Source organism: Centruroides vittatus, unplaced genomic scaffold (assembly GCF_030686945.1).
Source record: "Centruroides vittatus isolate TY-2023 unplaced genomic scaffold, ASM3068694v2 contig_481, whole genome shotgun sequence".
NCBI lineage: Eukaryota > Metazoa > Arthropoda > Arachnida > Scorpiones > Buthidae > Centruroides > Centruroides vittatus.
The window spans coordinates 346,143-359,330 of NW_027122271.1; the positions used below are offsets into that span (position 1 = coordinate 346,143).

General features: G+C 38.1%; 1 protein-coding gene across 1 annotated transcript in view; it reads left to right on the forward strand.

Moving 5' to 3' along the window:
• The first annotated feature begins 991 nt into the window (after nt 1–991).
• Nucleotides 992–13,188, forward strand: part of LOC136977880 (glutamate receptor ionotropic, NMDA 2B-like) — a 28,196-nt gene continuing 15,999 nt past the window's right edge. Inside the window, exons 1-10 of the mRNA XM_067273471.1 lie at nt 992–1,071; nt 5,559–6,026; nt 8,131–8,315; nt 8,383–8,630; nt 10,357–10,537; nt 11,447–11,570; nt 11,637–11,857; nt 11,938–12,085; nt 12,152–12,335; nt 13,056–13,181. Coding sequence (XP_067129572.1) covers nt 5,580–6,026; nt 8,131–8,315; nt 8,383–8,630; nt 10,357–10,537; nt 11,447–11,570; nt 11,637–11,857; nt 11,938–12,085; nt 12,152–12,335; nt 13,056–13,181 — 1,864 coding nt within the window. The 5' untranslated portion in view covers nt 992–1,071; nt 5,559–5,579. The remainder of the gene's footprint in view (nt 1,072–5,558; nt 6,027–8,130; nt 8,316–8,382; nt 8,631–10,356; nt 10,538–11,446; nt 11,571–11,636; nt 11,858–11,937; nt 12,086–12,151; nt 12,336–13,055; nt 13,182–13,188) is intronic.

A 13,188-nucleotide genomic window follows, 5' to 3' on the forward strand; every position in this document is an offset into this window, starting at 1 on the left:
GTCGACAGACTTCAACGTCGAAAATGATTAAAAGGTTCATCCTTTCGCGTTTAAAAATAATTTTATGATTAGAAGAGGTGATTAGACGATGGAAATTCCACCAGCGGATAATTAGATTTTGAAGTTAAATGCATTCCGATAAAGGAGAGCTGCCGGATGACAAGCACTTCTTTGTATTCTTCTTCCAGTCGACGGAACGCGTCAACAGTCGAGTTACATTTTTTTGACAAATTTCTCGCCGTAACTAATTTCTGGCAAATACTTTAAAATGATAAGTTTGCCACGCGAGTGAAGAGAAGCCAATGATCGGTTTATGACCTAAGATATAGGCCCGTATACTACGGAGAATATTATATTATAGATACATCGTGTCTGAGGACAGGAGAAAACTTTCTTGTTGTTAGAATTGTACCGGAGAGGGAACAACGCCCCGCCACAGACAGATTTTACTTCTAGTGTTTGATGGCGAAGGTGTTTTTCTAGTAGAAACAAATATTTATCTACACAACAACGGCACCTGCTTCTATAGAAGTGTGTATGTTGCTCTCTCTCTCTCTCTCTCTTCGTCGTAAATTTCCCGAGTTGAGTGCTAACAAATTTTCTTACATACCGTACAGACTTTTTATGAGGGAAAGTTACGTGTATTGTATGGACGAGGCGGGAGAGGTCTCTGTATCTTTCCTACTGGTACTCATTTATCAACTATAACAGCGTGAGCTCATTCGGATAACTTACGGGAGCGTTTTGTGCTGGGTTTGGGGATGAGGTGGCTTGTCACGTGTCACTTTTGGATCTTTAGGATATCGATTTGGCCGTCATTCCCTCGACGTCCTTCTGGCCAATGTCGAAGGCAGTTGTCATTCTCTGTGAGACCCCGGGGAAAGAATCCCTCCGTTCGTCCCTGCTCTGGTTTCGGGATTCGGCCGACTGCACTGCGAATCCGCTCCGTGCATTCCCATCCTTAACGCATGCGCGCGGTCCAGCCGTCCTTGGAGTCTGGAACGAGAAGCCGATCCTCCACACGTCCTGCAGAAACCAGAAGATGCGGATCCGGATTTCTATCTTTGAGCAGTAAGTGCTTCTCACCTTTATTTTCTAAGGTCCCGTAACGCGACCCGTCCGCGCTCTTTAGAGGGATCGATTCTTAAGGAAAAAAAAAAAAAACAATTAATAGTAACGAACGGCCGAGTGGCACACCTCGAAAGTTTCCCCACATCCCGCGGAGAGCCAAAATTACAGGGGTTCGAATTATAGTCGCGAGCTAACTTCTCGGTCTCTTGGCGTAGAAAAAAACAAGGGGAAACGACGGACGGCTTGTTCAAAAATCCCAGAATGCATTGCCGGAGCAGAGATTGGAAATTGTCCGGGGGAGGTACGGGGAAGAGATTTACGGGTGCGGTGATGGGAGTTGCTGCACTTAGCCTAAAGATTACAAACAAGCGGCAGAAATGGCATCGTCATGGCAACCGGTGCAGCGCAACTTGTCTTTTTTGCTGCGGAAGCCATAGATTCCAGTCATTCTAAATATTTTAATTGTCTTTTAATTATCATTAATCCCGATAATTGGACCACCAGCCGCTTTAATGTTATCTTAAACCCGATTTTTTTCCCTCCCTCGGAAATACGAAAACACCACCCATTACAAGAGTTTGTATTCTCGTTTAAAATTTTCCATCGACTATAACATGTTTTCCATTTGGGATTTCCTTCGTTCCGGTGGGATAAATAAATAAATAAAATTACCCGTAGGCACACCGTCTACAACGTTTCGGTTTCGGAACGTGTTGGCATTTCTGTACACGTGACCGAATGATTAAACAATGTTCGAGAGCGATTTTTCTCGTGTTTTAAGTCCGAATAAATGATTTTTGCAATGTCCAGACACGCGTTGACGAACTCGTTGCTCTTCTCCGAAATACGGACTTCGGCGATTATTCAAATGATCAGAATGGCGACAGTAGCTAGAGTTTATTGTTTGTTTCTTTTTTATGGCACCAGGCAACAGTCTAATTAATAGCAGTAATTAATGAAGATCATTAAGTGTGATAAAATACTAGAGTTTTGAAGTTCCGTATGTTCTCCATCCTTACTTTATGTCAAATGCCTTTACGTAGAGAAGTGTTACTAGCTGATGTCGTTCGTCATTGTATAACCCGCAGCCATTACCGATTTTTCCGATAATACGTTCCATTTAATTTATAACTCTTTAATAATAATTCGAGAGTTATAAAATTAAGATCCTATCTCGAAAGTAGTTAGAATTAATATTCTAGAATGAAATTTGAACGGTTTTTTCTTTTTTTTTTCGTGCAAAATTTGCCGGAATAAGGATAGAATTGCTGACGTGCCCCGAAGAAACGTTATAAATTTTTCTATTCAAATTTGATCGGAAAAATTTTTCATCGAAGCAAAAGAAAGAAATGGGGAGAATACTTTTCACGGCTTAAAAGTTTATTTAACGATTTTCTCTTCGGTAGATTTTTGAAATTTAAGAAGTTATAGAGATTCATCGGATCCTCTACGGTGATGGAAATTCGGCCAGGGTCACCAATCAACATATATTTGGACCGTTTACGGTACGGGCGCGCAGGTATCGATGGAGAAAATCGATACTTTTTGGGAAAGAAGGTCGATCTGTTATTTATAGTCTCAACAAAAAATAATAAAATATATATATATATATATATATATATATATATATATTTGCCTCCGGCTTAGATTTCTTAATATAACGAAGTGCGAGGATGGAAGAAACAGAACGATCTAAAGTAGTTTCGAGTGGGTAGAGGAAGGACGATCAGTGTTTGGAAGAGACAGAGTTACGGAATGGAATCCTCGTGTAAGATATGCCCCAGGCATGAATAGAGATTCGAAGCATTTAGAAAAATATCTGAGAGAAGGAAACTTAAAAGCATTTATAGTTGGATAGAAAGAAGAAAAAAAAGGTGAAAAATGTTAAACGTCACTTTCCGTTTTACCGTCGAAGTATTTGATTACGGGCTTTTTTCCGTCCCAGGTAACGAGATCAGACAACCAAAGTGGAAAATCCCATTTACCGTTTCCTTTTTCCACCGACAATTATCTTTCGATGGTAGATTATTCTCATCCAAGAGTTCACTGCAATTAAAAGCGACGACGAAGAGCAGAAACGCATTTCCGCTCAGTTACGAGTTACACCTCGGAATACCCACACGGAAGCACATCCTCTTTCACCTCGCTCCCCTTCTGTGACGACAGAGGAAGCGCCGGGGCTACCTGTTGGAGAAGTTGGGAAATTTTCAAAAGAACATATATATATATCGGCCAGACAGGAAGCGAGTGCGGTGCGCGCAGAAGAGGAAAAACCGGAACCGGATGGGGTGGTCCGAAGGGAAAAGAGAGAGTTTCTACGAGGAGAGAGAGAGAAAGGGTAATGATGAAGTAGCGAGGCGCAAACGGCGCGACATCGGGGAGAATTAGGTTATCCGTATAGACGAGAGTCGCTGATGAGAGCTGACAGCTCGACGGAGAAGTGGAGAAGCTGCGTCGCCGGCCTTCTCTAGCAATTGATAAATAATTCACCGCTTCCTCCCCGCCTTGTAACAACAAATATCATTATGGCCCATCTCTGTACTCTTAATAGTTCTTGTTTTTTCTCCCTCCGCTTCCTTTCCCTCCCTTATTAACACCAGAAAACCTTTATATCCGTCTAATGAATTGAACCAAATGCTCCTTCTCTTCCTCATCCCTTCTCGCTCGCGACTTGGCATCTTCGTGCGGTTGCTACGCTGACGAGAATCGCGACGATATTCGCGTAACGTCAGCGAACGGAACGAGAGAGAGAGAGAAAAATAAAAACAAAACCGGATGCGGAAAGGATAACAACCGGTCATAATTAACCGGAAGGGTCGGTTTATTCGATTGTTTGTTAGGTAATGCAGCCGGATGAGAGGCCGATACAGTCTTTTCTCTTATCGACCGCACGGAAGAAGCGAGTCAAAACGTTCGTTTCTTTGCTAACGAAGCGTAATCGCGCTCCGGGGAATGTCGAAAAACCAAGAAATCTTCGCCATTAAGGAATCGAAGGATGAATAGACAATTAATTTTCGCGTCACCTTTAACATATCGAATACTTTTTTACAGGAAAGTATAACCTTGACAAGGTCGAAGCCTGAAAAGTGCGATCGATGCGAGTAGCGAGTTCGGTCGCACCCTCGCTTCTGTAAATTATCACGCGTGTCGTTACTTGTAAATAGACAATTCTATTCCAACGCGAAAGTGTCGGAAGGAATTTCTCGCCCGACTATAAAAATCGCGCATCCTACGAATATCGGTTACTGTTTATTGCCGAAAATTCTTTCGTTTCCTGCAATTAACAGTAACTATTTTACACTAATTGTAAGCGTAGACACTTCTACGCTACTTAAACGCGGTTATTCTATGGTAATTTATTTGAAAACATTTAAAGTTTAACCCGAAATTTGAAATATCTGAATGTAAATATTTATAAAATAATCATCTTCCTAAACTTGTATATATATATATTTCCCTTTCGACAAAGTTTTCTTTCATTTTTCTCCCGTCAAAAGAGTTTATCTTTTGGAGAGACGAGTATGATAAATCGGTTCGATTACAAGAAGATGTCCCGTTTCCGGTGGAGGGTCAACCGCATTGAAATAGCCTGTGGTTTTGGTGGAAAGAATGATGATATTCCTTGTTTCGAGGTGGCAACTTGGTGACGAGGATGCTTAGGAGCGACAGAAGAATTCCGACATACGACGAAAGAGAACGAAGGGGGGAGGTATGGTGTTTTTTCGAGTCCAGGTTGCCACCCGATGTCTTTATTTACATTTTATGTGGACTGGAAAAGAGGATCGATTTTCCACTTTTCACACTAGGTAAATATCGGGAGAAGAGTCTTCGTCTCCTCTAATTCGACGACAAATATTTTTCTTGTTGTCTATCATATGGACTCCCGAGACACTATTTGCCTTTCACTGCTCGTATTCCTTTAACCATTTTATCATTCGAACCGGGGAACCATTTCCTTGGAATTTAAGATAAATTGGATGACCCTTTTGCTATTTAAATTCTTCTTTTTTTTCATTGGAGAAAGCCGAACAGATCTTTTTGATACATTTTCTCGTGTAGATGTCTTTTCTGTCTGAAAATTGGTTCCGAATTGATTGGACGAAGCTGTCTGTTCGAGATGATTCGAGCAGTGGAAATCCAGGTCCTTTCTACTTTAATGGCCGTCGTTGGCTGGGATATAAACCTGAAAATGGATATTCGCCACGAATCGAGTTTGTTTTATTAGAAATCCGGAGGACGACTTTTTGGCTCCCGTATAAAAGGCCATTTGTTCTTGGAGTGCTCTTTCGATGATGGTGATGTGGAATACAGACAAACGAGTTGCCGTAATGATGATGTAAGCGAAAGGATGTGTCTCTACATCTGTGCTTTCTAGCGTAAAACGCGTCGTTGGCCTATTCTTGTCGCGATGGTGTGTCGAGCACTCGTTAACGATGCGAACGATGGCCTGGTAGTACAGTCACGCATGACTATATGTGTCTTTGCAGGACCGTCACGAAAGGGCAGGCATGAAGCTGCCGACACTCTCACTCGTTTTGCCTCTGTTGATGCTGAGTTTGGCTACCGATTCGGCTAATTCTAGATTGCAGAAGATCCGTTTCGGTGTCATCCTGCCCGAGACCTTGCTCATAACATTAAGACGTGCCTATTATAAGAAGATCACCGAAACGGTGGATAACCTAATGAAGGGCAAGTACTCCTCTCTCAATTTCACGAACTTTTATGAGATTACGGCAGAACCCAAGTTGTCGATATCCATACGGCCCACCACCAAAGAGATTCTGATGACCTTTTGCGATCATCTACTGTCCAAAGGTGTGGTCAGCATTTTGTACTTCACCAATTCCGACGTGTACGGAAGCAACGCGGCCGTGGTGCAGTATATTCTGCAATTGACCGCCTACTTGGGCATTCCGGTCATCGCTTGGAATGCCGACAACATCGGACTGGAACAGGTAGGATTGTCAATGTGTTTGTCTGTCTGTGCTCGACATTGCCAATAAGATAAATAATAATAAATAAATAAATAATCACGAATCGTATTAACTCTCTCCTTAAGATCCTATCGACATTCATCTTTTATACTATGTTTTGCAGTTCCATAGCGAACTTGACTTCATTCATTTTGCTTCATTTCTGACCAAGGATTTAACATCGTATCGAGAAAATGGAGTTTATTAATTATTCTCGTATCGAAATTGCTTATTTCTCCTCTTAATCTGGCGAAATTATCATTTTTCATTTTAATCATTTCGCTCGCCGACAAATAAATATTAATTAATTTAGAAACATCCTATCAGTATTCGGTTCGGGCGAGTTTGCCAGTCAATCTGACCACTTCCATTTATGCATCAGCCAAAAAAATTCCCGAATTTTTATATTTTTTAAGTATTTTTTCCCTCTGCCATTTTGGAAATGTGTGTAAAAACTATTGGGGCGAAAATTTAATCCTGTTAAAAGGGGGAAAAAACACACTTTTAGTAAAAGCGTAGTTTTATATTTAACTTTTCCGTCTAAAGGAATTCAATTCTACCAGATGTTATTTACAATTTAATGAATCGATCAGCCGGACTTTGGTTCTTAGAAGAAAACGAAAAAGCATTTAAATCGGGTTATTAAAAGTATGAATTTTAGTAAATGGCTTTTTTTATTATTACTATTTTTATTATCATTTTAATAAAAACAAATGTATAACAACGGTGCCTAGCTTTGTTTTTCTATTAATACAAGAGATACGCCCTTAGTGGAATTTCCATTATGGATATTTTACGGAGCTTAGGGCCTCAGTCTTTAAGTTTTTTTTTTAAAAATAATTTACTAAAGAATAAGGGCTAATTGGAATAAGGAATAATTGTCTAGTTCTAACATGTTATAACCAGTCTAAATTCAACCCGGCTGTAAACATTGCAAATTTTAAAAATTAAAAATAACAGAAAAGTCCCATTCACTAGACTATTCTATTATGGAGGAACAGAAAGAAAGGAGGACTTATTTGATTAAAAATCAGTAATCCTTTTCTGAATTTTCCTTATATAAACGTCAATTCCTTATTCAAATGAATTGAAAAGCTTTTATATAGGATATTCCGATAGAAAAAATAAGAAAATCTTAGAAGAGAGAGAGAGAGAGAAAGAGGAGATCTGTATTGGCAATAAATTGGGCACAGACTTCTATTAATAATAGACTAACTTACATTGTAACAATATTCGTCTCGAGGGATAAATAAAGTCGAAAGATAGTTGATGTTTTACATTTTTTTTCCTTTGGCTGCTCGATGTAGAATCAGGTAAGCTAAGTTTTTCTATTTCTTTAAATTTCCGAGGGGTGTTTTTTTATATATTATTCTAGCCGATCTGTTCCATCTACTTTCCTCCTTCTGTCTCAAAGGGTATAGATTGAAAAGGGAAACAGATCGCTCCGCTTAATCAGCGTTAAAAATCACTAAATAAATATGGTCGCTCTTTATCTCATCGGAAAAAAGGGAGTTAAAATCGGTGCACGATTTACCTAATGATGTTATTTAACGGATATTAAATAAAGTTAGATAATTAAATTAGATAAAATTAAATTACATCAGTTATATTCTCAATTATGGAAAGAGGATTGCTTGTGCGTTTTCTTTAAATCTGCATGTTTTTGTCTAGTTCTTAAATGACTTATTTTTCAATTATTTATCTCGATATTTCCGCCGTATTCCATCCCCCTTTTCTAAATAAATCAATGTGTTTAATATTAATAAAAGAGTAGTATAAATATTGATGAATGTTTTTAAAAATCGGTTTTTCATTTAATATTTATTAAATTCAATACAAAATAAAAAATGTAACTGTCGAGTCGTTGAGTCGAAAGGAAAAGAAGAATTTCGCGTTGTAGTTTCCACCTCGGAGAAGTGGAGTATCCTTGATTGATACATTATAGAGAGTAGGGAGAATGAAAGAGAGAGAGAGAGAGACAGCAGGTCGGCATTGGTGTTTAGAGTAGGGCCCGGGTATCTTGTTGTTCAGGTACATTTTAAGGGGAAGTGAATGGTCGGATGTTAATCCCACTGTTTGAATACAGCGATTGACCGAGTCTAAAGTGTTGCAGCTGGCCCCTTCGGTGGAATATCAGTCGGCTGCCATGTTGAGCCTGTTGCAGCGTTACACCTGGAACCAGTTCTCCATCGTTACCACTCAATTGGGAGGTCACGACGATTTCATCCGTTCTATCAGAGACCAGGCCAAGGACACTTTCAGGGATTCTATGTAAGTGTCTTCGATTGGTTCCATTCTAACTAAACAGAGCTTACACCGCCTCGTTTTTTTTTTACAGATTTAACATATTTAACTTTTTCGTCTTGAAAAATATGAGTCAGGAGGGATTGAAAGCCGAGATGAAGGTGTTAGCGGATAGCGAAGCCAGGGTATTTCTCTTATACTGCACCAAGGAAGAGGCCGAACGAATCATGTCTGCAGCTAATCACTTGGAAATGACGGGTAAAAATTACATCTGGATCGTCACCCAGTCCGTCATCGGATACGGAGGCAAGGCCCCCGACTCTTTTCCCGCAGGAATGCTGGGTAAATGCTTTGTGGGGAAGGGAAGTGGCATTGTGAGATCTCATCCGGATCCGTATCTTTATCCTATATAATCCATAAGATTTTCCTTGCCAATTTGTCAAATTTAATAGAAGGTTTTTGTAAGAAACATCGTACCGGAGTGAAATCACATTTCTTTACTTCTTCTTTTAACTTTAATGATTAAGTTTCAGATTTATATTAGGCTAAATATCCTAAAGGTATAAATTTCACGTCATAAAGTTTAATGAGCCACTCGACAAAATAGACAATTTCGCAATGCATACATTTTAAACCATTTAAACAAATTATTGTTTGAAGAGGTTTCCAGTAAACTACTTATTATAAATAATAAAATTATGTATTTTGATTAAATATACATTTATTTTATCAATTTTATAATTGCGTTATTTTTTTTCTCTTCCGTCTTATATTAATTATATCATCGCGTGTATGTTTTTTTTATTTAATTACAGTAATTTTTAATTAGTTAATGTCATTTTTATTGATTAATTTATCACATTTAATTTAAATTTCTTCTGAATTAATTAGTATATTTGTTAAAAAGCTTTATTTCATTATTTATTATATTGGATGATTAATAATAATAATAAGATTGTTTTTATATTATTAATTTTCCAATAAAATATATGAATTTGTTAGCTTAGTTTATTGTTAACAATAATTTATTACGGTAAATAAATCTATAAACTATATAATTAACTAACATGATAATAACAATACGATTAATAGTGTAGTTAATATTTGATTTATGGTTGTGGAGAATGCAGTAGGAAATGCGAATGTCGTTAAGGATGAGGAAGATTTTTCTTCTCCCTACGCAATTATATCGAGATTTTTCTTAGTAAATAATCCACTCGAAATTAATTATCTTCGACTAATAAAAAGAAATAGAATCTTAGAATGATTCTTTTCAAAAGATATTACAAAAATCTTCCATCAAACTAATGTATTTCCATATACGAATATGAAAATATTATGTTTTAGTATTACCTTCACGATTATTGTAGTTCTTATAATTCATAATAATAAAAATAAAGAGACATTTTTCAATCATCTAAAACTTGGGAAATTTGGATCCTGTATTAAAAAATGTTTCGTTGAAGAATACATAAAAGTATGGATCAACATAAACAATGTCTTACAATATGAATTGTTATTGTTACTTTAATGTTGTTATTATACGCTGGGCATTATTTTTTCCCCTTTGTTTCTTTTGAGAAACGAATTCTCTTTGAAACATTCAGCAAACGTGATGTTGGAGTAGAGCCGATCTCGCTAACCTATAGATTATAGTTGAACCGTAATAGAGTTGATATAGCGCAGACTAGAAATGAAAGAAAGCGAGAATCGATTCCCTTCTAACAGCGTATTTTTCTCTTGCCATCCAACCACTGCTCACTCACTTCGTCTCCAATGCCTCCGACAGGCCTATTACTGTATACAGCCTTTTTGCTAGTTAGTAACATGTAATTCGTTGTTTACTCTAAAGAATACAATGTTTCTATTATTCTTAGTTTAATTTAGGAGAAATTTCTAAAGAACACCTGTTGATAAGCGTAAAATTCATCTTGTAATTTAGTTGATTAATAGTCTGGAGCGGGTGAGACTCTCGATGCTCTTCGTTTCTCTTTGGTTGAATGCCACCGCCTGGTCTGGGAATTAGAACCACACGCGTTTTACCACTATCAATTTTGGATCGTTGCAGGAATCCACTTTAACAGCACTAAAGATCGCCTCTTCGAAGAAATAGAAAATGCAATAACCGTTTTTGCTTACGGATTAGAATTATTTGTCAACGATCCTCGCAACCTCAATTACTTTTTAAATCTTAATTTGGACTGTAACGGATCCGACTTTCGATGGACTCAGGGTGATCACTTTTTCAAGTAAGTATTTATCAATATTTGTAATTGTCGAGAAGAAATTATATTCTATTATATTTCCGTATCGAAGATCGAAAGAGTGTTGATCAATACGCGAAAAGAAACTCGAATAACTCCTATTGAAAATCGATCATTTTAAGGGGTGAGCCGAAGACAATGCCACACGGTTATAAGTAAAGATAAGAGTTAGCTGGAGTACATGCTGTATTTAACTGCTATCGACGTGGCGAAAGGCGAGAGACAAACGCATCAAGGCATGATGCGTGTAATACTACATCAATCTGGAGGGAATGGATGACAGATGAACTCCAGATGGATGGTTGACAAACTTATCTGATTTATATTTTATTCCCGAATGCTTTTTCTTGGAGTTAAACGATATTCTTTCGCCTCCATCTTTTTTTCTGTGGCTTGTCTCTCATAAATATACCACCACCACCACCATTTTCCTTTTTTCTTTGGGTTAAATCGGGTTAAGCGATACAAAACGACTTCTCGTACAAAGCCACAAAGTATATTTGTTTCTGGCTTTCTCAAAAAAATAATAAAAGAAAGAGAGAAAACGAGATAAATAATGTCGAATCAACAAGGCTTGGATTGGATCCAACTCTAGTATTAGCAACAGCTGATATTAGAATGGAGGTATTTATCCTCCTCTATTTCTACGGTTTTATTCAGATATTTTTCAAGTTATTTTAGAAAAAATAAACCAAATTTTTATTATAACTTTTATATTAACGCCGTTGTTTATAATTATATACTTAACGATGTCTATTGATTGCTAAGGACCGTCATTTGTCAGAAAACTCGTAATTACTTCGCTAATTAACAGTATTGCATAAAAGAAGTTTTGAAGATGGTAAACAAGTAATTTAATTGACTAAATGTATTTTTATTATTGGAATTTTCCAGATATTTAAAGAATGTCAGTATTAGCAAATACGGACGTCCACCCATAGAGTTTAATGCAGATGGCACTCTTAAATACGTAGAGTTGGAAGTAATGAATCTGGGCACGGATGGTTTTTGGCATAAGGTACTATAAATATCTTTTTATTATCGGATATTAGCGCTTCGTTCCTTTCATTTATGAAACTTTTAGATAGGAACTTGGAATAGAGACAACCTGGTTATTAAGGATATTGTATGGCCCGGAAATTCACCCGCACCTCCACCAGGAGTTCCGGAGAAATTTAATCTGAGAATCACCTTTATGGAAGAGCCACCGTATGTCAATATGGTTCCTCCCGATAACGAGACCGGAGAGTGCAAAAGTAGTAGAGCAGTTCGGTGTCAAGTAGCTAAGGAATCGGAGATGCTCGGGTAGAGGCTAGTTCTAGATCTTTTTTTACTTTTTAAATGTTTTCTCAAATCTATTGACTGAGATTCTTTGTCTTCCTCAGCGTCAACAAATCTTTGGCTATTCGAAATTCGAAATATTTCATGTGCTGCTCCGGTTTTTGCATCGACTTGCTGCAGAAATTTGCCACGGATCTGAAATTCACCTATGAACTATATAGAGTAGAAGATGGCGTTTGGGGCATTCTTAAGGCGAGTGACGCTTTATCCCAATCGTAATGGATCTTAATATTTCGTAATCAGAATTTTTTCCTGCAGAACAATACGTGGAACGGACTAATTAGAGAAATTTTGAGTAACAAAGCCGATGTGGTGGTTACTTCTTTCAAAGCCAATTCGGAGAGGCAAACGGCGGTGGATTTCACCGTACCCTTCATGGAAACGGGTATCGCCATCGTCGTAGCCAAGAGGACGGGCATTATCTCGCCTAAAGCATTTCTAGGTAATTCTGTATTCATTCAATTTTCTATCGAGAGGCCATCGGTGGCCGACTAGATAAATCCACTAAACTGTAGTAATTGGTCGTAGGTTCTCGCCTCTTAACGGGCTGGCCGCGTGGATTTTTCAGGTTTTATTCGCGTATCTAACATCTAAACATCTAAACAGAACCAGTTTTCATAGAAAATCCTCCCGGGAGGCATGTGTTACGTTGCCTTATGCCATCAATCCAATCCAATCATCTCTTACAGCAGTCCCGATGAGAGCCCGTTAGCTATTTGTGGTTGACTTTTTCAATTACCCAGATCCAAGATTGGGTCGATTTGTCTCAAAGCTAATAAAAAAAAGAGCTCGAATTACATAAAGTTCTCTTTAGGAAGACATCGTGTTTCGTCATTATTAGTAGATTCGGATTTCTGTCAAATGGAGCCGACGCTGTATCTTTCCAGGAGATACCCAAAGGGGAAGGTTAATTAAGCGCATTCCCACCGACAAAAGGGTAATTAAACTCTTCTCTGCCAAGAGTCGGGACAATTAACGTCGTCCTTTCGGCAGAATAATTGTCACCAATCAACAAGTGACAACCCAATCTGGATCGTGAACAAACCTTTCTCTTTACCAATACATTGTCCTCATTCGCCGGAAGCCAATAACGACCCTTCTTCTTCCTCCTAATACTTAACTTAAATAATTTTCCTTCCGAATACTGTTTACCATTTCTCAGAGCCCTTCGACACCGTATCCTGGTTAATGATACTTCTGGTGTCTATCCAAGTGGCAGCTTTGGCAATTTTCATGTTCGAATGGATCAGCCCATTCGGCTACGGAATGAAGATGATGCCTCCTAGAAGTAAGTA